At 42.0% G+C, this 25495-nt stretch overlaps 1 protein-coding gene across 1 annotated transcript; it reads right to left on the bottom strand.

The window, feature by feature from the left end:
* Nucleotides 1-8595: 8595 nt before the first annotated feature.
* On the bottom strand, nucleotides 8596-25396 carry LOC134184151 (protein mono-ADP-ribosyltransferase PARP4-like). The gene is made up of 45 exons (XM_062651765.1): nucleotides 25226-25396; nucleotides 24961-25165; nucleotides 24824-24893; nucleotides 22903-22981; nucleotides 22707-22847; nucleotides 22493-22651; nucleotides 22082-22414; nucleotides 21852-22012; nucleotides 21685-21793; nucleotides 21597-21625; nucleotides 21440-21538; nucleotides 21294-21378; nucleotides 21122-21232; nucleotides 21022-21065; nucleotides 20813-20949; nucleotides 20394-20749; nucleotides 20164-20328; nucleotides 20062-20102; nucleotides 18391-18469; nucleotides 18192-18326; nucleotides 18027-18119; nucleotides 17874-17967; nucleotides 17740-17813; nucleotides 17471-17676; nucleotides 17303-17402; nucleotides 17142-17240; nucleotides 17003-17077; nucleotides 16856-16936; nucleotides 16716-16796; nucleotides 16558-16659; nucleotides 16371-16502; nucleotides 16161-16304; nucleotides 16018-16102; nucleotides 15875-15962; nucleotides 14244-14341; nucleotides 13063-13244; nucleotides 12912-12980; nucleotides 12696-12846; nucleotides 10976-11929; nucleotides 10677-10727; nucleotides 10518-10613; nucleotides 9966-10022; nucleotides 9661-9908; nucleotides 9500-9599; nucleotides 8596-9099 (listed from the first exon to the last, which is right to left on the bottom strand). Exons 1-45 carry the CDS (start codon nucleotides 25352-25354, stop codon nucleotides 8822-8824), a joined length of 6405 nt encoding a protein of 2134 aa, XP_062507749.1. The 5' UTR covers nucleotides 25355-25396; the 3' UTR covers nucleotides 8596-8821.
* Nucleotides 25397-25495: the final 99 nt, after the last annotated feature.

Raw genomic sequence — 25495 nt, 5'->3', positions numbered from 1 at the left:
TAGATGCTGGGATAGGTTTACAAATTCAAGCTCCTGCTCGAAAACTGACTGCAACAGACTGATGGATTCACACCCGTTTGTGGAGGGGATATGATTGCTTTGACTCTGTAAATATGCTCGCGACAACGTATCTGCTACGAACATCTCTTTACTCCGCTTGTACGTGACCGTTATGTCATAACCCTGTAACTGTACTAGCATCCTTTGAAGACGCTTCGGCGCAGAATGAATCGGTTTTTGGACAATCACTTCCAAGGGTTTGTGGTCACCCTCAATCGTCACATGGCGGCCATACGCGTAGTGGTGGAATTTTGTGACTCCGAATACGATGGCCAGCAGTTCTTTCTCTATTTGCGCATAGCGTGTTTCGGTGTCTGTTAGCGCGCGCGAAGCATAGGCAACCGGTTGTCCTTGTTGCATAAGAGAAGCACCCAGACCCTTCTCTGACGCGTCGCACTGGAGGGTGACATCCATCTGCGGGTCAAAGTACCTAAGCACGGGTGCTGTGGTTATGGCCGCTTTAATCTGCTGTATAGCTTGATCATGATGGGATGTCCAACAAAATTCCACATCTTTCTTGGTCAATTGTCGAAGCTCGTCGCAGATGCTAGACAGATTGGGTAAAAACGCGCTAAATAATTGACCGTGCCAATTAAACGCTGCACCTCAGCCACATCAGTGGGGTTCTCCATTTTCAGTATAGCTTTCAATTTGTCCGAATCAGCCTTCAACATGTTGGGAGTAAGGATATGACCCATGTATTTGACCTTAGGAAGTCGTAACTTGATTTTGTTTCGATTGAGCCTGATGCAGCGCACTCGACATCGATCAAAAAAACTGGCCAATTTCTTGTCATGATCCTGGCACGCTGTCTCGTGGGTATCGCCTTCACCCACTATCAGCACGTCATCCGCAATCGTGTATACTCCTGGTAGGTCATCGATGACTGATTGGAGGCGGCGTTGGAAAAGTTCCAATGCTGGGCTGATGCCGAAGGGCATTCTTTTCCATCGGAACCTACCAAACGGCGTTCCAAAGGTTGTGAGAATACTTGACTCATGATCTAATGCGAAATGCCAAAACCCATTCTGTAAGTCACATACAGTATACACCTTAGCCTTGGAGAGCTGGGGTATCAGATCCTCTATCGTTGGCATAGGATAATGGCTACGTTTGAGTGCCCTGTTGAGGGGCTTAGGATCCAGGCATATGCGCAGGGTGACGTTGGGCTTGCGCACCACGACTAGACTGGATATTCAGTCTGTAGGTCCCTCAACCGGCTCTAGCACTCCCAAACTCGCCAGGCGCTTTAGTTCCGCTTCCAGATGTTGCCTAAGTGCAATGGGAACCTTTCGCGTGGTATTTGCACCGGAGTTACTGAGTCCTCAATGTCGAGATGAAGTGGTTCCCCAGACATCCCAAAGAGCAATCAAACACGTCTTTATACGCCTGTAAGAGATCAGGTATTTGAACGGGCTTTTGACTAACGTTCTGACCAGACATGTGAGTAGTTGTACTGTCAACGTTGTCCTGACACCGAGCTTGAAGGGTTGCCGCCGTAATGTTCTCGTGCTGTATCCTCACCAGATCTATCTGTTGTATCGACCAGCTTCCAAAAGTGATGTGGAAGCATCGTCCACAACAACAAAGTTGGCTTTGTATTTTCTACCTGTTTTAGGGTTGTTAATATTGACCAAACACTTGCCCAATGGTCTTAGTTGACTCCGGTTGTAAAGGCACAGCATTTGGTTTGTCTTCTCAAGGACCACTGTGGGTACCAAGTCTTGTCGTCGAATAACATTGCATGATGCACCCAAATCCAGTTGGAACCGCACTCGTTGGCCTTCCACTTCCATGTATGCAAACAGCTGTTTTGGGGAAACTGGGTGCTGCACTGCATTAATTTCTTCAGTTAGTGTTAGGGTCATCAGGTGTTCTGATTCCCCCTCACTCTCCTGCTCAGTCCAGTTGACTGTGGTCCTTTTCGTGCTTCGACACCCCCAGCATAGTGATTCTTCTTTCCACATGCTGTACATTCGTGGCCATAAGCTGTGCATTTTCCTTTCACATGTTGTTGCCCACAGTACCCACACGTCTTCTTGCTTGCCTTTGGTTTTGCTTGTGGCATTGATGTGCGCCTGACTGACTGGCGCATTGCGTGTACCTCTTCATGACCACCCATAACCCTTGATTGCTGTGCAGATCGCTCTGCTGCTCGACATATATCAATACAGACGGACAGGCTCAGGTTCTTTCGTTGCAGCAAAGACTTGCGTAATTACGGACTCCTTTGTGATTCCACGGACAATTTGATCCCGGATCATATCCTCTGACATTGTCTGGAAATTGCAGGTCTTGACAAGAGTGCGAAGAGCTAGTAAGTACTGCTCAAAAGTCTCTCCTTGTCCTTGCGTCCTGGTTCTGAAAAAAAACCGCTCATACGTAACATTCATTGTGCCAATGAAATGTTGCTCCATTTTTGACAAGACCGCGGCCAGGCTGCGTCTGTCTGCCTCGTTATTGAAACTTAATGCGTTATACACCTCCACATCAGCCTCCCCCAGGCACATGATGAACGTCGCTAGTTGGTATTCGTCAGATTGTTCGTATATCCGGGACACTGTGGCATAACCATCTCATATTTGGCGCCAAGTACGCCAGTTGCGCGCTCCGTCGCCCTCGACGCGTAAAGGCCCGGGCGTTGTCAACACTCCTTGCATCAGCAACGTGCTTACCTGATTGAGCGCTGTTCGGGATGCGGCATCTCTGTCAGACTTCTCGTCACGCTTGGGTTGCTTCTCAAGCCCTTTGACGTTTCCTTCAGCCATGGGAACGACTCACTCCTGACACCATGTATCAGGATGCCGATGGGTGATGTACACTGCACACTGTGGTAGTCCGCTACTGGCTGTGCCCGCGTAACGTAGTATTAATATCAACCCCTTACAAGAGGCGAAGGTTGTAGCTGCTCTGACTATAGTAAACAAAGTTCCGGCATTCGGTACAGCTGGTTGTAGAGTCTAATATCAATTATCGGACACTCTCCAATATCGGACACTGGCGTAAGGAAACCAGACAAAGATTTCTTGTATCTAAGGCATGAATGTAGAGAGTAGTCACACGGTAACACGACGTGCTAGATTCAGCTTGATCACTTAGCGTATTGCTGTTAACGGTGACAAAATAGAACTTCCGCTGCTTTCCCGTATATCGGACACGTCCATCAAATATCGGACAGCCGCCGGTTTTGCTTTCGACAGTACACCACAGTTCACTGTCTGCACCTTGAAATAATAGGTACATGTCTCTTCTACTCGCAGTGATAACAACAGATGGACAGCTTTGCACGTTGCTCTCCTGGAAACTGAAGAAGAGGGACGGGTCTTGTTCTCTAGTATCGGACACCCGATTTTGCTTGATGCGAGTGCAATATAGGCGAGAACCGCAATGAATTGTATTAATGCTGACTGCAGACGTTTTGTAAAGGCCCAACGAGAATGAAGAGCCTTTGACTCGTCTCTGTATCGAAAGAATTAATCGCAGAGACTACTAGATGACCTGACTTGGCTCTTCTGTTGCATGTCTGCCCACTAGATGCGCGAAATAAACGCAAAAATTCATGTTTTAAATAAATTCTAACTGTTATACATGCATGGGTAAGGACGAGTGAGAAATTGGCTAATAGTTTGCACATATGACATTAATTAACTTAATAAATTAACGCCTCTCTAGAAAAGATTTATTTTTAAAAGTGCCGATGCGGAGACGTTGCGAGTCTTGTGAGCTAACTCTTTCTAGAAAAATCATTTGCTTCACTAGCATATAGCTCAGTAAGTATTGTAACATGAGCAATAGCATGCAGACTTCACTTACCTTAATTAAGTAACATACTAATGCAGTGAGTAGATACGCACGCACGCACGCACGCACGCATGAACGCACGCACGCACGCACGCACACACTCACGCACGCACGCACGCACGCACGCATGAACGCACGCACGCACGCACACACACACACACACACACACACACACACACACACACACACACACGAGAAAAGGTAAACGTATGCATACCTATATTACTTGCAACTCATGCCAATACTGCAAAAATACAATGGCGTATACCAAGTACTTTTTCAGTTTATATTCGTTTTTGCACCAAACGACTTAGCTAAGTAAAGAAAACAAACACGAACAACAACATATATAACTGGCACAACTCTAGCTAGCCAGTAACTAGTTAGTATACTCATGCATCAGCCACTAGGAAAAAACTAAAGCTTTCTAACTCTAGCTACAGACGACATATTTTATCAACTCATTGGACTCGTGTTTGCTGCCTTAGTTAATTTGTTGTCGTGCGAGTTTATAATCTACATTAGCTTCAAAATCCTTCACTTTCTTGACAACTAAGAAATGCGAGTTTTTCAAAATCTGTGTCGTCAGATTTCTTAGGTGGCTTTATCTTTCTTGTTGGTCTTCTCTTTGCGTATTCCTGTAGTTGTTTGTTTTCTACTCTTGCTTCAGGGGAACCGCCAAACTCTTCCGCTGCATGGTTTTTGTCTGGGCTAGCTTTTTGGGGACCGATCTTTCCGCTGCTTGTGATGATCTGCAGTCTTCGGCTTACACTTTTACTGGACATTGCCTTTCTTCTTCAAAGCAGGCTCTCTGCGCTTTCGTTCTCGCATTTTTTTCGCCTTTTCTTCCAGAAGCTGAATGTTCTCAGCACTAGTCAGCACTCCAGCATCCACAGATCGTGAAACAGGAAGCTTGGGTTTTTGTGGCAGAGAAGGTATTTGTAGCAGTGTTGGCAAGCGGGAGCAATCAAGAAGTCCGTCGTAAAGTTTTAGCGACGGTAACCGACCAGGTGTTTGCAATCCGTTTTCTTTCAACCAATTGTTGCATTTCTGATCGTGTGTGAGATCATATCCATTCTCATGCCGTTCTCTAAACAGCCTTTCTTCTTCTATTGAAAGAGATGTGGCCTCATGTCTGGAAAAATTGCCGGACTCTAATAGCGCGTTAGAGTCTTCGAAAGACTTGTTGCAGCTCTCTTTCCGCATCTGTCGACGACTTGTGACTTCATGATGTTTGTCTGTCTAGATGGGGTTGGAGTGATCAATGGAACAAAGGCGAGGCTTACTTTTCTTCCTAGAAAGGACTCTTTTGTAAGACTTGACTGAACTGTAGCTGCAGCTGCTTTTCTATCAAAGGGATAAACACCTGTAACTCGAAAGCCTCCGGTGATGTTGTCTGTTGTCATTGCCCGAGACAAAGCAGTTGCAAAAACTGAAGAAAAGGTGTTTCTTGTCACAAATTTTCCTGTGCGCACATTGAATAAACGACATTCCTCTTTCCAATGGACATTTAGAGAGCCAAAGACGCTACGGTCGAGAGGTTGCAATATGTGAGTTGTGTTGGGAGGAAGACAGAATACAAGAATGTCTTTTTCAGCCGCCATACGAATCATTGTCGAATTAAAATGGCTTGAGTGGCCGTCCAACAAGATAAGTGAAGGTCTCACAGCAGGAGCGTACATCAAGAAATGACGGCTGAACCACGACTCAAATGTCCCCGTGTCAATACAACCTTTCTCTGTCAGTTCATGCATTGTACCGGGTACCTCCCAATGATCCACTGGGAATTTAGTCTTTTTCGGTCAAATATGACAAGAGGGGGCATCGCAAAACCAGCTGCATTAGTACATGCTAGTACGGTTATTTGACTCTTGTCTCCAGAGGTAGCAACGAACGTGCGCTTTTCTTTTCTACCAGCGACAATCTTTCTGCTTTTTGACCAAGAGGCATTCCAGTCTCGTCAGCATTAAAATTTTGCATAGGTTTGTTCATCAGATCATTTTCCAGTAAGGTAGTTTCAAGCAGATCGTAATTCCGATCTATTACGACCTTGTCAGTGGCTGCTAGCCTAGCGCAAGACAAAGACTCGCCTTCTTTGATGGTCAACTTCTCTTGGTGACGGTGACGGAACCTATCCCACCATCCCAAAGACAGTTGCTGATGAAATCCTTTTGCCTCCACCATAGCTGTGGCCAGTGCTACCGTCTGAAACAAACAACGATATATACCGCGCTGTTAGAGGGTTTATCCGCGTAGATGGTTGCACTCCCTGATTTACATGTAAAACATACACGTTTGTTATTTAATTAACTTAAATCAAATAGTAAGTAATCCATTCTTAAGATGCATGTCGACTTGGTGTGACTACAAGAATATCCTTTCGCTGTTGGGATGTCTGAAAAAATACTTCGAACAAAGGGGACCTAATGTATCAGCTAGAGACATTGAAACGTTATGCTGAGCAATCATACACGTTATCTTGACTTCAGCTCTAGTAATCTAAATAGAGAAAAACTGTTTATTTATCATCCATCCATCCATCCATCTATCCCATTCATTCATTCATAGATACACACAAACATACATACGTATGTACGTATGTATGTATCTAGTCTAACACAGTATTCTTAACCTTACCCTGCAATGCAGAATCAGCTCTGGGTATATTCAGTGACGGTTGAAGAATGGCTCTGTCAGACTCTGCCGTCTTCTCCGTGCGCCTCTTTCTAGTAACATGCTGGGGAATGTTTCCTTCTCCCATGTGACCACAGCTAATTGTACATCTGCACACTGTGCAATAGAATTTATGGACGTCTTTTACCACAGACTGTATGCATGGCCACTTCTTTGTAAAGTTTTTTTGGGAATTTGCATTTGTATGTTGCAGCACCTGCAAATTTTCGCCTTAGATTACTGTCACAAGCACTAGCACCTTCCACACTGTCTCGTTCTGAAGGCGGCTCTTTCCAATTCGTCCTCTTCTGGTTGTTTTTTTTCTCTGTTTGAATCAGAGATAGTTGACCTTAGTAGAGCGTTTGGTTCAGCGCTAACATTTGACTTTTCTTTGTGTCTCGTAATAGTTATCTTAGAATCTAACAGTGTTGCAGGTAGTCTCTTTCTCTTACTGCTTTGTAAACCGGAAATGCTAGACTGATTCGAATTCGAGTCACTATCCGAGTGATGTTCACATCTTCTTGAATTAGGTGTTACAATTGTTTCGAATCTACTAGTAGAAACTGTTACTTTGTCCTGATACCTCTGACTCCGACTTAGACTAGCAGTTGGTGGACATGTGCTAACAAGTTGTCTAGAATCGTCGTCAATATCTTATCGACACATAGTGCATGTGTCAATACGCATTAGACAATAATTGAGTAGCAAGTACTTGCAGAATTAGAATTTCTGCTAGTAACGATAACCAATATAGTTTACGCATGCAGTAATCAGTCTCGCATAATCAGTCCCTCCCTCTCTTGGACTTCTGGACGACGTCCAGAAGTCGAAAAGGGGAGGGAATGGATGCGCGGAATAGTAGTAGACTGAATATCTTTGACAGTTTCGGAACTAGACTTGCCTGGGATATCTAGATGAAAGACATCTTCATCCTCCTGCTGGGTGTTCACTGTTGGTCGCTTCCTCGATATCGCGTAGCGTAACAGTCCAGAAATTTGCATACAAGTATCGCGCGCTGTAATATACGGGACTATTTTATGCATCCTCGATTTCCGGACTATCAATTATCGCCAGCGCAGGTATTTGGGAGTTCGACTGTTGGTTATTCGTAATCATCGATTACTTTACGGCAGTCTCGTTAGATTTTATATTAGTTACTATCAGACACTACAGATTTTTACGTAATCTACGGTGTACCTACAGGTTCACTGTACATGTCTGCCTGACAACTAGGGATCTAGTAAATTCCAGCAATCTAAAAGTTGCGTGAGATCTGGGTTCCTTGAGTGTGAGCGTGTGACCTGAAAGAACTTGCGTAAGTTGACAACTCTGTTCTAGTGATGTGATATGACGGCTACATATCAAAATTTCAAAAAAACTTAGTAGAGATCTGTGGCTCTAGAACTTTTCTATTCATCTTGGACGGTATACGAAGACAATTAATAAATAATTAATTATTATAACTACGCTCGGCAATTAGTTAGCCACCAAAGCGAGTCCTGTTGACCTACAAATTTTTTCGTAGCAGTTAATAACTTATGAGTAACGGCCGCTAGTGTGCTGGACCGCAGGCCGGTCGCGAATGGAGGTGCAACATAACCGAGGGTGACCCGACTCCGACATTCAAATGGACTCACGCTTCTGGGAGCTCGTTGACTAATGTCAACCGCTTTGTCGACAGCCGCGACGGTCTCCTCACGCTCAAATCCGTACAAACAACGGATGCTGGACAGTACACATGCCGAGCCACGAATTACGTCGGCAGTTCGACAGCGGCAAGAACATTAAACATTCAAGGTAAGTTGCTGTTTGGTGGTTCAACGTACTCTATGCAGTGACCGCTATATGTTTCCTAGTTATCCCTCCAATTTCTTTCGTCGAAGCTAAACCGGTTGCGGTCGGTGGAACGCCGACGGTGAGATGGAGAATTTCTGGCAGTCGCTACAGCCAAACATCAAGCGGCTCGTTGGTTATCACTAATGTCAGAGACTCGGATCAACGGGCATATGAGTGTCAAGCCGTAAATGCTGCTGGTACCGCGTCTTGCAATGTGACCTCAGACTGATTTGTAAGTCGGACTCCAATCTGCTTGTCTGAAACCTTTTCTACAGAAGGATGCATGCTCCACCGGAGTGTAAACATACACTCACGCACACACGCTCGCACGCACACGCTCGCACGCACGCACGCACACACACACCACCGACTAACTAGCTAAAAACGAAAAAGCAAGCATAGTGTATAATTCCAGCAAACCATTGTCTAGTTATATAGTTAAGAAAAAACACTATTGCACTTTCTCTCGAATTCCCAATGCCATCTCTGCGAAATTCTCGTACGACTTTGCGATTTCCAAACGAGTACAGAGTGACGGGATGGCTTTCTCAGTTTCCTGAAACCAACGCAGTGCTTTTGTCATATTCTGTCGCCACCTTATGTCGATATCGCCACAACACTTGAGCAGTCCCGGCAGCAATGGGAACTGGTGAGGGAAGTGGTGGCGTAGATAGACGATAACCAGGGCGGTTGCAAGGAGGTGCATCGCTTTGCTGTAGATGGTAGATCCTAGAGATGGAAGGCAAACGTCAAATATGTCCACAGTGCGGTCACGCGACAACCGGTCCTAACCGTAACTGGTCCTGGTCGGACATATAGGGTTTGTTTGGTTAGAGTTAGGGCTAGGGCTAGTATGTGTAGGGTTAATTGCGTACAATATTACCGCAATCAAACTGGTCGTCCAGGACCAGTTATAGACCTCAACTGGTTTTGGCCCAGTATATATATAGACCTCAACTGGTTCCGGACCAGACCAGCTATAGACCTCAACTGGTTACGGACCAGTTATAGACCTCAACCGGTTCAGAACCAGTTAAGACCTCAACTGTTTCAGGACCAGTCACGGGTGCGGGCCATTTATAGTGTGACAGTGCAAACAGAGTCAATCGCTCCGATTCAGTGTCGTTACCTAGAGACTTCAGACCAGCCGACTCGATCTTTTCGCGCAAATTGTCCAAATCTAGGCTCAACAGAGTACCGAGATGCTCAGTAAATTCCCAATACCCCTCCTGCATGAACACAGCAATTCAATATTGTTGGAGATGCGTTGACTATAGCGAAAGAACTAACCGGCTTTTGAACACTGAAGAATTTCGGTATGTCATCCGGGTTTCCACGAGCAGTTGGACGTCGAATGTCTGTACTTGGTTGGTCCGAGTGAGGTATGGCGTCTAGACTTTTTTCTGATTCATCAAGACTTTCACTCCAGCTATCGTCGTCGTCGTCACTGCTGTCGTCGTCGTCGTCACTGAAGTCGACGATGTCCATGCCGCGGACCTTCCAGGACTTAGCAACAGACAATTGCGCACGCGCAGATTCTAAATGTGGAAAGTGCTACTGTGATAACAACGTTTGTAAAACTAAAATGGATTTACCCAGACCGTTGAACTTTCTTCCTCTTCCTTCCGCCGGTGGCGCCATATTTAGATATCCTAAGCGACGACAAAGTATCCAGCAAGTAGGCTTACGTAAAGGAGTCAAGGATAAGTATAGGCTTGAGGGCCCCGCCAGCCTTTACCAGGCGAAAGATCTCTTTCACAATACACCTCGCCGTCAAAGGAGGCCGTTTCCGACGCGACGCTACGTGATGTGATAGAATTTTTTCTATTCCAGCCCGTCGCGTTGCAAACGGCCTCCTTTGACGCGACACGACGCGAGGTGTATTGTGAACCAGGCTCTAGCCTTTAGGGGTGTCTCGCGTGGCCAGACCTTCTGCGTACGCGGAGCGAGACTGAAGCGGTCGCGAGACGCGAAGCGGCGGAAAGGGTCTGGCTACGCGAGACTAGGCTGGACCAGAGCCGTAGCTCTACTGGGCTGGACCAGAGCTGTACAGACTCTGGGTTGGACCCTCTTGCTAAAACGTAGCCTCGTGCCCAGGCCCTTGCATCGTCCATTCAGATCTATCCAGTCTACATCTACTCTTTTACTTTCAATCTCACAACCAGTCGCCTCCTCTTCTGCCTCTACCATGGAACGGCCGCGGATGATCATACACTCCACAGACGGCAGCTCATGCTCAGAATCTAAATGCGCAAAAGTAATTATACGCGATACTAACGTGTCTAGAAATGTAACGAGTGGATTACCCAAACGATCGAACGATGATCGTTCTTTCCTGCTTGCCAATCCTTTCATTCCTAGACGACAAAAATCATTTACAACGTGTACAATTGACTCAGCCATTAGGATGGAATACAAAATATTATTTTGTATATTTTTATAGTTCATATAGAATATTAATTTTTATATTTTATTACATGTAATTTGCGTTTAAGACAAATTTAAATTTTTAAATATTTTATAATTCATATAAAATATAATAGATTCATTAAAATAATAAATTTTATGTTATATGACAGTTCTACAGCAAGTATACTGTACTTACTCGATGAGGCAACAGCAGTGTCTACCGATGATAAATTAGCGTATGCTGCTCTAGAAGTCTGTCGTATTGTCTGCTCTTGTACATACTCACCTCGTGATGGTGAGACACTATGTTGTAGCTTTACACCAGCTGATATTGAATCCAATAGTTGAGATCGAGCTGGCACCGAACGTGATACACCTGACAATTCAACAACTCCTGATGATTTTAGGAATAATGCTGTTCGTAGTGGTGATGTTGGTTTTCCTAGAGCTGATACTCGTTGTTGTTGTTGTTGTGCTGCTGCTCGTGGTGGTGGTGCTGCTGCTGCTGGTACTGGTGCTGCTGGTGGTCGTTGTGGTGCTGGTGGTGGTGGTGCTGGTGGTGGTGGTGGTGGTACTGGTGCTGCTGTTGATCGTGGTGATACTGGTGTTGCTGCTATATATCGATGTAGCAGTTGTTGTGATCGTACTGGTATTGCTGCAGCAGATCGCACTGACATTAGTGATTGTGCTTGTACTGGTAGTGATGCAATTGGTGTTTCACTTGACGATAGAGAAAGTTCTCTCTTTTGACGTGGAGCTCGAAGTTGTCGCGCCCGTGGTGGTGGTGCGCCTACTAAATGTAGTGGTGGTGGTGCGCCTCCCGATGGTGGTGGTCGTGATGGTACGCCTCCTGATTGTGGTGGTAGTGGTGGTACGCCTCCTGGTGGTGGTGGTGGTTGATATTGTTGCGTTTCAGCTAGGTGTTTCACTAGCCCTGGCCGGCTGTCTTCATCAGCTACATCAGCACGACTTTTTATCTTCTCATCGGTTTTCATACCACGGGCTGCAGATGGTGGGAGCTGGTCTCTTTTCCTAATGGGAAGCAACTTAAGACTTTCTGGCCCTGATGTAGACACTGAATCACTACTTGCAACCCTTTCTACAACTCTGGTCAACGACAATTTCTTCTTGACGGCTTTTCTTGAAGGAGCTAGACAGTCACACAAAACAGAAACAAGACACTGAAGGTCAAACCTATTAATTCACAACAAAACCAAACAACAACTCCAGGGTTAATATTTCGTCTATGTTTCACACCCAAATTGCTATCTAATCACGTGTTCAATGTAAATGTGAGTTAAGTTAGCAGACTCAATACAAGGGCGTCACGTGGGTCAAAAAAGAGGGGCTCCTAAATAAAGCTAAACACGTGACGTCATAGAGAACGTTCTATATTAAAAATTAATTCAACCGACAAAATATAAGTCTATTATAAATTTCAATAATTACATATTCGGTAACAACTAATTTTAAGAAATTGTATTACATTAGCTATCTAGAGAAACGTGTCATGCACAGAGAGCAGCAAATGGCAACACAAGATCGTCTACACTACTTTTCAGTTCTGTAGTTGTCAATACGATGAGAAACCAATGGTTTGCAACCTTGAGGAACCTCTGGCAGTGCCAGATTTATGTCTTTACTCTCATAGCTTATGCATAACATGTCAAAACTAGGATGTTCTAAAAGCTGCATGATCTCTGACAAATTGAGATCAAATACTAATAATTTTTACAAAACCACGCCCTCAAAAAGAGAGCTACCGCCTACCCTTGCCATAGTACGTGACACCCTTGCTCAACACCAAGGCATAGCTGTTACAATGTAAAATGATCACAACAATTGTCCATACTGTCTGTTATGACAGCTCATTGGCCACCACACGATCACCACCAAGCAGAATATGAGTAACATACCTGCTACAGAAGAGTCACGAACAACTTCTTCTCTCAGTTTTTCTTTTCTAGGAGGCAGATCAAACGGGCTACGCATCGTGAGTATCCCTCGTTTAGAGACCGCCTCGTCGCCAACATAACTGTCCTTCTGGCCCATTCCCACCATCACACCCTACACAATTAATTACCCATACACTTGGTAATACTCGACGACGATAACATCGTGGACACTAATACCTGATGTCTGGGTCTCCCAACTAAAGTAGGAAAGACTGCACCTGGTCCGTTGTCTCCAGCCACACCAGCCTATTGTAAATCACAGGCACAAAACATTTTGTAGCATACAAAGAGTATACATTCGTAGACAAAAACAACCATGGCATGTTACCTTCACAGTGTCCATTCCCGTATCGATGACTACAGGTTCTGCGCCTTCATAATCAACAGAATAAAATGTGTCATACGTTGACTCAACTCCAGAAGATGGAGGTAGTGGTGGTGGTGGTGGTGCTACAGGTGATGGACAAGATCCAAAAGGCATAGCAAAAGCCGAACTATACGACTCAACGTCTAAACAAACCAATGTGACCATTCTTTTCTAGACAACAGTCTAGTCCATCTCTCTGACTGTACTAACAATATATTAATTAATCAAGCAACTGTCATGTACTGTACTCCCACTGGCTTATTGATATCAGATAAGACTTGGCATGCATGGCTTTTAATAGATAAAAACAATGAAACTTTCACCTTGTGCACTTTATAATTAGGGTTTCGTCTCCGATTGATGTAATTACCCAACATACAAAATTAATATCAAACACACAACCAGTCTTCTGCTCAGGAGTTTCAGAGTGGTGGTCAGGTATCCACTGCATTAGTTAAAATAATAAGGGGCGTGGTTTATTTCTATTTCAGACATCCGAGAAAGAAGTAGAGCAAACTCTCGGACAATCAAGTATCGTCGCAAACAAACATGAAAGTGCCAAACAGAATGTATCACACCATTTATGGTCCATGATCTGAAAGAGCAGACTAAGAAAGTAGCAACTTCTGTTAACCATCTGGGAACTATGATGACCACTCTCACGTTTCTACTATAGCATGGTTAGATTTCTGCCATCCATTGGTGCAAGTAAACACTAGCTAAAATATATAGTGGTAGTGGGAACATGTGGAATGATGGTCGGTGTTTGTCAAGTAATGGTGTCGGGCCCAACCACCTCTGACCACCGTGGGCAGACCCCTGCGCGACAACTATACCTCTCCCACTGATGACACCCGGTCGCAGTCACAAAAAGTAACAAATCATTACACTGCTGCTTACTTGTTAAAATCAAACAAAGTACAATCACAATCCAGTTGCTAACAACGAATACAAGCCCCAGCTGCTATATAATATATTAAATCGTGATAGTTAATGTCTTAGTTTATCTCAGTAGTGCCATCACATTCCCGACATACAATGACTATTTGTCCAGTGAAGATTTTACACCACGTGAAGTGTGTTTGGCAAGTAAACTATTGCAATGACGACGTATGACTGACGAAAGCTAAAATTTCACGCACCTTCTTCATACAGCGATAGTGTATAAAGATCGTCTTCAATATTGCAATACATTGACATTGCCTGTTCGATTTCATCAACCTCCTTATCTCCTTTCCATCTAAATACACACAATATCTTTAAAAAGTTGCATCATGCCTCAAATGTCGTCACAATAAGAAAGCAACAAACAAAACAACCAGAAATTGCAACAGAGTTTACAACTAAAAGTGACCAGCCCTGCTTATCACGTTTAGTAATATTAAGCTACAAGCGGACACCACAGTGAGTGGTGGCCTGCTTTGTGAGAAGCTTACTCTAAGGGGCTCAATTGACTTCCGATCTGTATGTCAGTATATCACTACGTTTGTATGTTTGTATGTTTTGTGTGAACATTTGTAAGGGGTTTGTCGTGATAGTTTCTTCTCACAATTAACTTTCATCAACATCAAAGTCTGACATCAGTTTGTCAAACCACGACACAACAGACCGAGATCTCTAATGCCATAATCTCCCTTCACATACCCCAAACCATTTCTTTGAACAACACAGCTTCTTCTTTGAGCAAGTGACACATTTGTGTCCAACATTTAACCATTTTTGAACATTAGAATAGAACATAACTGATTGAACAAATGATCCAGCTCAACGTTTGCTGTGTAACTGCCATGCTAGTAAAGCCTTTCCTTGACAATTGGTATCTGTTGGCTATGCATTTAGACTCATAGATAGCAAATACTAATTGGTCCGGTCTAACGTGTACTAGTAGGCTTGGCCGTTTAACTCGCGCTATAAAGACTAATTTTAGTTCACTTGATGACTGGGCAGCGCAAATAACAAAATAAGCAATCATGAATGGCAGTATGAAATACACCAGTTGCAGTGCAGTGTACGCAAATTAGAAATTGGAAAGACGGCATTTAGTTTGTTAATACTAAAATGTTAAAAACAATTCACACAGTAATAATTGCCACATATATATTATTTATTTAATTAACTCATCCTTAAACCGGAAGTTCATGAGATTTAGCGTCTGGCAAAATTGCAATTTCTAAATATTGCTGTCTAAACCTCTGATTTAGGTAATACTTACGTAATCAATTTCCATACCCAATGTCCTAAATAAAACTACAAAGACAGAAACGAACAAAAACATTGTTTGATCTCGTGAACATCCAAATAAGTGACAGTGACGTATAATAGCTCTACAGGACATCTCGACAAACTCAAGTTCTTTACTAGGGAAGACTCGTTACAATACAGTCGTCACATAGTTACACACTAAACAAAAAGCTTGCACACAAGCTAGTAAGTACTCATCGACATCAGTCAACGATACTACCAATGTCATCCATGTTAATACGAATTCCACAGTCCACTTATCAGTAATTAATGCAGGTACATAAATTTAGATGTACAACAATGCATATGTAAGGCACTACCCTGAAAGAAGAAATTTGTGCGGGAGAAAATTCATGCGATTTTGTGCGATCACAAGCCCATCGCACAAAATAAATTCCACATATATTTTTCCCTTGCGCATGGCCTTATTGTTGCACAAATTAATTCCACACAAGTAGTGATGTTCCTCGAAAAATCACAAGTGTTCTCCCGCACAAATATGTTCTTTCAGGGTATTTTTCGTACAACTTACACGCTCAGCTTGTCTCGCAGCTCTTGCATGACGAGTGTGCTATCTTTATAGCTTTCCTCACTCAATGTGTCCAACTCACAGATAGCATCTACAGATGACAAACAATGACCACACACCAAGGCAACATCTAAACATGCTTAAACCATCGAATGCTTCCTGTGCCAACCGACAGGCTTCTTCCATTTCCATCTTCACACCCTGCAAAAAGGATGCAAAAGCAAGAGATGCCTACCCATAACACACAGAGTAATTAAAACATAGTATTATAACTCTATCGACAAAATACCTTCAAACGCAAAGGATGGTTGGGTACCAAGTGTTTCTGAGCAACTTCATGTGCATCTCGAAATGCACGTTCTGCCTGCAAGACAGAGAAGTCTTGACTAGATGTCCCTTGTTCCAGAGCAAGCGCAATCGTTTCTTCGGCACTCTTGAAAATTACAACCATTCAGTTATCAACCGATCACAAAACCTCTCATCAACTAGAAGCATTCACCAGTTCTAATGCACGTTCTTTTCCTTTCTCTTTTTCATAATCAGTCCACCCGATATACGGCAAAATATCAACATCCTCTTTAGCAACAAGCTCTTCGATAGATGGACCACTCGACCTGTGAAGTTGTTCAGACTGCAAAGATACTGAGTCAATGTATGACATATATTTGCTGTCATATTCATAGTACCTCATCTCGGTGTTCAACAGCAACGAAGCTAGTAAACTGTGTGACAATGGAATATTCTTTACTCAAGTTGATAATGTACGCCTTCCGGTCATGTTTCACAATCTACAGAAAGTAACGTTCTCTCACTCTCATCTATTGCTTCACAAATGAATGTCCACTTCGTGTTCAAGCCTGTCGGCAGCCAGAGTGCCTTCATCCCAGTCCCTGATTATCGCTCTTGCAGTCAACTGATGCAAAATCTAACAACCAACAACATTTATATAACAACGACATTCACAACATTTGCTACTGTACTGACTTTCCCAGTTGTCACACTCAAGTCAGAAGTGGATACCACTGTAGATACTTCCTTCCCACCGATATGAGCCGTCAACGTAGCCTGCAATGTGGTCACATAAATAAAACGTAATCTACTATATGACATTAGCAATAGCTGACATCCTACCATCGTGCAGTTGTCAACAAATCCGTAGATCACTTGTCTCGATCCACTGAACAGCGAAATAATCTCTGCAGGTGCCTAACACGCAAACAATTAGCATCCTTCTTACTATCGAGTAACCTAGCCTAAGCTATTGCCACACCTGAACAGGTTTCGATGTCTTGTTGTCATCAAACTGTTGCCAGTCAACTTCAACAGAAGTCAAGACCGGCTGTCCTGCTTTTTCCAGCTGTGACTTTACCTAAACAACACTAATGCAGTGACACAAACAAAACTTGCAAGTGGTGTCCACCCACCACTCACCTTTCTTTCCCATTTGCTTTTCGCCTTCGAGTCAAAGAAAACTGAACAACCACCTCCCACATGTGCCATTGAGCGTAAAAAGTGACGATTAGCCGTTGAACTAAATACAGTATATATAGGTCTATACCATGTAAAACATAAATATCATAAACTTGCATGTGTTATTACCCAACTCCAAAAGTAAAGACTCTTGTAAGATGACAGCTCTTTCTGATACATTCCAGCGTCGCCTCTTCTTCACTAATATGACCATCCGAAAAGACAAAAACATTTCGAGGCAGAGTAGCTCTGTCATTGCTGTCTGAAGGTGCTGTCAACATGAATGACCTCAGAGGTCTCCAAAAGTCGGTACTGCCAAGTGTAGCTTTAGATGACTGCCATACAGGTGATAGACATCAACAACAGATCAATACTGAGTGTTGACTACATCAACGTACCCTGATGTATTCATGTGCTGCAGTCGTTGTTTCTTTGTTCTTGTGTTGTGTTACAGGAAAGAGCTCCTCGTGAGCTAAAGTTTCGTGCATGATGTTAGAGAACACAATCACATAAATACATTCACCTGACTAACCGGATCCAAATCCAACGATATTGAATCGACAGTGATTTGGAAGGTGATGCAATGCAAGCATCACCAGCTTTCGAGCATCCTCAATAGCCGACCCCTGACCACACCCAAGAATCAAATTACGATTCATCTATTTGTAGTGTACCAACCGCATACCTTCATTGAATTGGACTGATCCAAAACAAAAATCACTTCATAATCACTGTCAAAGTCAGCCTCAAACTCGGGATAGAACGTCAGCATGCAAGCCTGACGATACACAAAACAAAAATGTACTGACATAGTATACTGCTGTATACATATACCACAATTAGCTCTCACTCTGTGCTCAGAACTGGGATACTTTTCAACCCACATGCGTGGAACGTGAATTTCAGCAAGACCAACAAGCAACTGTAAACCATCGTCTAACTGCTGACCATCTTGCAATTCCACCATCGCCATCGTTGCTGTCCTCTGCACACGGACATACAAATTTAGAAACCTACCGTGGTGTTTATGCTAACTGAAAGATACGTGCCTTTGTCTTTAGTTTGTGACTAGGAGACTGAATTGATTTGATCTCGAATGGCATCTCTATTGAAATCTGCACTGAAAACCTAATAGCAACAAATGTACAATCAGCAGCAATTCCGTGCACTCATACGTAGTAGTTGAATGAATAATTAATTAAGTATTTACCTCAAATAGACCAACTTATTACAAACAACCTTTCGTGTACATGCAGGAATCTAGTTAGTTATACAAATCTCACATACCACATAATACAATCAGATAAGGCCATGCAAAGTTACTTACTTGTTGATCGTCAAAATTTCTAAAACAATTGGGACAGATGGATGGCTTGTATTTATATATTTATATATTTTTATCTTCTTACATTTTTATATTTTACATTTTCATATTTTACATTTCTATATTCTATTTATTGATACGTGTATGTCTGACATGGTTGATTTACATCATTAAAACTTGCTAGTGCTACGCATCATAAAACTGCAACAGCAAAGGGCCTTGATCTCAACGAAGGACAAGAAACGTGAACAATAAATGAGCAACGTGTCACACGCAACTGTAGACACGTGTCACTACTTGGTAAGGACCTGCCACATGAAGTTCAAACCCAGAATAAAAAAATTAAAAAATTCACGGGCAAGCCCAAAAGATGCTGACGATCAACAAGTAATAAATTTTGCATGGCCTAACATTTGCCATCTCAACTGATATGACAACTTCCTTGGCCAACTGTTGATTACACCTACATATATGCTGCAATTCCATCTTGCTGGAAAAACAAGTATGCAATAAGACATGCATTCATTTCCAATACCACACACTGACCTTACAATACACATAAACTAACAACTAAAGTTTGTACTCTTTGTAAGTTTAGTTTGTAAAGCACCAAGACAACAAAACTAAAAGTACTTAATCTTCTCTTCTTAATTAATCTTAATTTTCTCTCCCTCCCTCCCTCCCTTCCTTCCTCCCTCCCTTCCTTCCTCCCTCCCTCCCTCCCTCCCTCCCTCCCTCCCTCCCTCCCTCCCTCCCCCTCTCTCTCTCCCTCTCTCTCTCCCTCTCTCTCTCCCTCTCTCTCTCCCTCTCTCTCTCTCTATATATATATATAGAGAGAGATATATAAAAGTCTGATCTGTCTGTCTGTCTGTCTGTCTGTCTGTCTGTCTGTCATTAGCAATAGTCTCGGACTACAAGTAGAACATTTCATTTTAACAATAACTGTTTGTAGTAGTGAAGATTGTTGACAATAAACTTGATTCTGTCTGTCTGTCTGTCTGTCTGTCTGTCTGTCTGTCTGTAACATCAATCACGCTAGAACTGCCAAGCCAATCACCACCCTAGAAACAAATTATTCGGGAGCTTGTGTTGTCTCTGCCCAATTCGAGTGAATTTGCTCTAGAGAACAAGCATATCAAACCACACAGGAATTTGTGTTAATTAAACGTGAATCCTGCTCTATTTGCCTGAACAAAGCCAGGTCCTTTGCTAGTTAATAATAAAACTTGAACCAACTAAAGTAATATTCTGTGTCCACACAGTCAGCCAAGTCAACTATATACTTCGTTAATTAAGTAATGCCCAAGTACACAATCCAGGTGAAAGTTGGTTGAGCATACATATTAGTTAAATGTAAATTTGCAGTTAACAATGGCTGCACAACAACTGCCTGTACCTTGACGTATCTTGCTCAACTTTAACTGTGTCTACATCAGTCTATCAATGAAATCTTCAGTATACGCACTTAGAGTAACCGTATTTGATTGCATAAGCTTGCCTGTGTCACTTCACCGAGAGCTGCCGTTTTCTTCCACGGTGCGACGCTACCGGGTAGTCGAAACACAATGTGCTCTCCTTCCACAGACAACTCGGCCACATAAGTAATTTTAATTAGAACGTTCGCATCTGGTGGCAAATTTCCAACACTCACAGTGAACACATCCTGTTAACACGGCCAGTAAGTATACTACCAGTACAAAATTAGCCTTTTAATGTAAGATGACTAACGGGTGTTTCCTCGTCCATTAGGTAAGCACCGTGTCCTTGACTGATTGCCTCTTTGTATTCTTTGTGTGCCTGTTCCTTCTCTTTCACTTCTCCGATTATGTGTTTCCCGTTGATGAATGCCTCAAAGCCACAAACGGCAGCCATGTCGTCCAGTGGAAATACATACTTGGCTTCGATAGGAACCGTGCTCTCATTATGATACGCTTGCAGAACAACCACTTGGGTGGCTAAGTCGAGAAGTTTGGCCCGAACGTGAACAGACTGAAGAGGTACGGCAGCATCTCCACTGCCAAGTAGACCGGCTTTGACTTTACTGAGTGGGTCAGTAACATTCTGAACATCATGCAAGTCGATCTCTGCCGACACACGTAATAATCAAAACCAACTATCACATAGTCAATACTGTCAACTCAACATACCAGTAATGCTACTTTCATTCGCCTCAAGATGGACATCCAGCATCTCTATGTCCTCAGTCTCAGACGAACAATCACCAGCATCCTCACTTGAATCTGTTTTGATATCATCACAAGATAAGTTGAATTCAACCAAGTACCTACATTCATGACAACAAATTTAAAGTAAGCCAATTGCAATATGACACATAACTGAAGATAGCTGGATCAACCTCAGTCTCTGTTGCCTGACATCATAAACAACAAATTCGTCATCCTACATAACAAACTCGATCAGTCGCGTTCCCATACAAGCAACAACAGATGTCACACCTTAAAGTCTGAAAACTCTAAATCGGAACTGGAGTTTGAAATGGCCATGCCATGAACACTGTCAAACCCATCAGGTGGTGCAACCAACTCTGTACTCTTATGATATGTTGACTGAAATAAATATAAACATTGCATTGCACGTGTATGTAACAACTATGTTAAACCAGCTTACGCTGACATGTCCCAGTGCTACTTCTGCAATGAGCATGAATCGAGTGCCACAAGACTTACCAGGAAATGAATACTTAGCACTAGTACTACAGGAAACATTATCTACAGTAAAATATTGCACAAGAAAGTTGCAATTGTCTTGTTCACCTGGATGCACTCGCAAAGTAGATTCCACTGCCCAACATTCCCGGGTCAGTTCTCTTACCACCATAATCATCCACCACTATCTTAGGCAGCAACAGTCCTCTAACATGCAGAAATATTTTGCAAACAAAGACAGAGAAGGCATTTGCAAATTCAGAACCTTGACAGAATCCCCACAAAGTTGGCAACCTAATCAATTGAATGGTCACACAAACAGCAGAGACGTGTACGTTTGCTACATAAATGACCTGTGAAGCATGAAACAAGAGCTGTCGATTGTCCAAATGGCTAGCAAAATTAGAATCTTCTGATGCCCGATGAATAGCATAAATCGAGGATACATTCAATCCACAACGTCTATAACACGACAGTATCTATGTACCCACTACAATCTAGAGATGACACGATTCCTTACAATTTCTCATGGCTCAGGACATGATTCTGTATCTGGCAGTATTCCTGACTGCCTTGCTCTACGTGTTGAATTTCACACCGTAAAGCTCGCAGTTTGGCTTGCACGCTGCTTCTTGTTGACCAATCAGTTGCTTCACTTACAGAGACGACATCCTTTATCAACTGCAAGGCAAAATAAGATACATGTGTTATAATCATAATTACCAATCATATCTCACTTTGAAAACCTACCTGGCACAGATCTTGTTTTCTAGCCAACTTTAACTTTGTATCAATTATATCTGATTGGTCAGAGTGAGGAACAAGAGAATAGAATTCTCTGGTTAGCCTCTGCAGTTCTTTGCTTCTGTCTCCACTGCCCATTGTTCCATCACTTAAAACTTTCCGGATTGACAAAAGAAAGCCTTCCGCTTTTCGAGCATCATCAGATTTAATGGACTCAACTGGAACACTCAATATTGATGATAGTTCACCGCTTGCCTCAGACCAAATGCAGTTGACTAATCTCGCTACTCGAGGCTGTATAGACTGCACACCAGTTGATAATCTCAGCTCAGCAAAAATCTGAAATTACATATAAGTATGATAGAGAGTTGCTACATGTACAATAGTACAGTACAAACCAGTCGTAACGAAAACTACCTTTCTTAGCTTGACTGATCCAATTCGAGGTGATAAAAATTGAACTTTGCTCATGTTGTGAGGCGATTTTGTGTGCTGCTGATACAAATGACCGTACACATATTCTGCTTCTGCTACTTTAGTAAAGAATCGACATTCCATCTGTCCGGTTTCATCCGTCTAGCGACACAATCATGGCCACATGATCAAGTCAACAACAGAGTACACATCTCACATCACTGCTGGTGCCTAATGTCCCAGAATGGGTAAACACTCTATATGGACTGTCTGCTGATATCTGTGTCTGACATGCAGAAGGTGACACATGAAGCTCAACAACGTAGAATCGAGTCTGACCAGTCTTGGAGTTTACAGACTGCACAAAGGCTACAAGTTAGAATAAAATAAAACCAATAACTTTGCAAATTGACTTTCAAAGTTGAACTCTTTGCAACTTCGTAAGCATCTTCATCAAACACAGGACAAGAAGAATCGCCAAACTTCCACACTCTAAAGAAAACAGGATGTCACTGACACAGTTGTTTAAGGAATAGTCCACATGAATGATAGTTCACACAGAAAGTAAACAATAAACAAAACTGTTATCTCACACTCTAAGTCTAACAATAAAATCTATCTTGAAATCAACTGTAACAAGCCCGTAGGTAGCATTTTAAAAACGGTCCGGCCTAACGTGTGCTAAGAGGGTGTGGTCCAAGGATAACGTGTGCCAAGAGAGCAGTCTTCCAGCATACTGGTATCTACTGCACAACGGCATCTCGAATAAATTACTCTCGTTTACCAACAATTACTGTAATACATGGCTCCACAATGTCTTTCTACTCCACGCTCTCAGGCAGTGTAAATAGCAATTGAATCAAGATGCTATAATCTACTTTCACTCAAACTGTATTAGTTATTTAATCACCTATACTCTCAACCGGAAGTTTCAGGCAATCGTCGACTGGCAGAATTACAGTATTTGAACGACAATCTGGCCAAAACTAGACCCAACTGGACTGGTTCCTACGGCCCTGTGGATTAAATCCACAGTTATATTCACATCAAGAAACTCAACAGTGAGTAGTAATCGCAACTACCAGAATACAAAAAAAGAAATAATGTCATATATCATACCAGATTTATACCGTGCAGTTTACATTAATCTAAGCACAAACTATTCCAACAAGCAATAATATATCAGTAAGTTACTTTCAATATTGTATCATTAAAATAAATCTACGGTACCAACTGTTGTATCACCCCACCCCATGGCACATCAGCTTAGTCTATGAAGTGTGGAATGGGCTTGCTGGTGGGACTCCGAGGATATGATACCCTTAGGTGCTGATTGGCAGAAGTGTTTGACTGATCACTACAATTAACTCAAGTTTGCTAGAACAACCTTTGCTATTACTATCTACTAATCCTCTGTCATCTCAGATTCACTAAAGCCTTCAAATTCTGCTTCAGAGTCAGAGTCAGTAAACATGCACCAAGCCTGCAGCTTCTTGTTTCAGGTCACTTTTGCTCGAAGGAAAATGGTCAAGGAGCTTGTCATCTGGGTGCCAATTAACACCAATTAAGTGGAGCTTAGGAGTGAAAATATCAGATGCTGGGCTAAAGTTGGAGATGGGGCTTGATGGATAATGAGGTGATAAAAGAGTAGGTACAGTAAATAATTACATAATTATTTGTTTGTTTGATTGTTTGCTTGTTTGTTTATTGCAACAATGTTAGCACTGTTGCTCGATCATCATGCACCTTATTTAACAGTGCTAACACTTTGTTGAAACAAACAAACAAACAAACAAAAACAAACAAATAGTTATTATTCATATATCATTACGTCCTATTTATATATTATTACGTATTATCTATACATTATTACGTATTATTTATACATTATTATCTATTATTTATATATTATTACGTATAATTTATATATTATTATTTATTATTTATATATTATTACGTATTATCTATACATTATTACGTATTATTTATATATTATTATCTATTATTTATATATTATTACGTATAATTTATATATTATTATTTATTATTTATATATTATTATTTATTATTTATATATTATTATCTATTATTTATATATTATTATTTATTATTTATATATTATTGCGTATTATTTATATATTATTATTTATTATTTATATATTATTATTTATTATTTATATAGTTTCTTATTTTTTTAATTTTTCTATTTTTAATTTTTAATTTTTTACTTGCATTCGTATTTAAATTTTTTGTATATATTATTATTTATTATTTATATATTATTACGTATTACTTATATATTAATTAAGTATATTAATTCATCACACGACTCACTCGACTTTATTCATATTGATCATGACAGCAGGTCGCATCCGTCTCTCCTTCTTTGCTCCTTGTCTAGGCACTAATCGTGCACACACACCATCAAATACAATTCTTCACATCAAATATTCATGCAAATATCGACTAACCAATAATTTTTCCCGAACTGAATTCTTGTGACGCCGTCTTTCCAAACACAACAAACGGATCGGAGTCTAGCAGTTTCTCGGCCTTGCAGCATTCTTCTAAAAATGCCAGAGAGACGACCGGCACGCCATATTTCGCTGCAGTTCGACATTTGTATGAAGGAAAGCTCTTCGTCTTCTCGACGTCAGTCACAACCACGAATCTGGTCTGCAACAACAACTACGTCTACGGGCCGCACGGTGGCAGGCTATCTTTGTAAGAAACGACCTGTTTCGTAATAATGTAAGAGACGATGCCATCATTTGCAGTAACAGATTTCTTGATTTCTTGCTTGCGTTTCCACGACAGTGATGTAGTCAGTTCAAGAGCAATTTGACACCTCGAGAAAATGCCCATCGGAGTAAGATCATAGAAGAAGGAAGTCCTCAAGGATTCTGAGCATTTATCCGGGATATCTACACTTTAGAATGCTAGTGATGTGTATACAAAATGTATCAAAAATTCAAAAAGAACTTAGTAGTGATCTGTGGTTCTAGA

The sequence above is a fragment of the Corticium candelabrum genome, chromosome 9 (assembly GCF_963422355.1).
Source record: "Corticium candelabrum chromosome 9, ooCorCand1.1, whole genome shotgun sequence".
Lineage (NCBI taxonomy): Eukaryota > Metazoa > Porifera > Homoscleromorpha > Homosclerophorida > Plakinidae > Corticium > Corticium candelabrum.
Note: the sequence above shows the minus strand (reverse complement) of the source record. Positions and strands in the feature narration are given on the sequence as shown.

Coding starts and splice junctions, on each gene's coding strand:
- LOC134184151 (XM_062651765.1), bottom strand. CDS start 25,354: ATGGGCATTTTCTCGAGGTGTCAAATTGCTCTTGAACTGACTACATCA. Junction 10,023..10,517: donor GACTGGTTGTGAGATTGAAA/GTAAAAGAGTAG, acceptor GTCGTCGCTTAG/GATATCTAAATATGGCGCCA. Junction 9,100..9,499: donor GGCTGGTCTGAAGTCTCTAG/GTAACGACACTG, acceptor TTCCATCTCTAG/GATCTACCATCTACAGCAAA.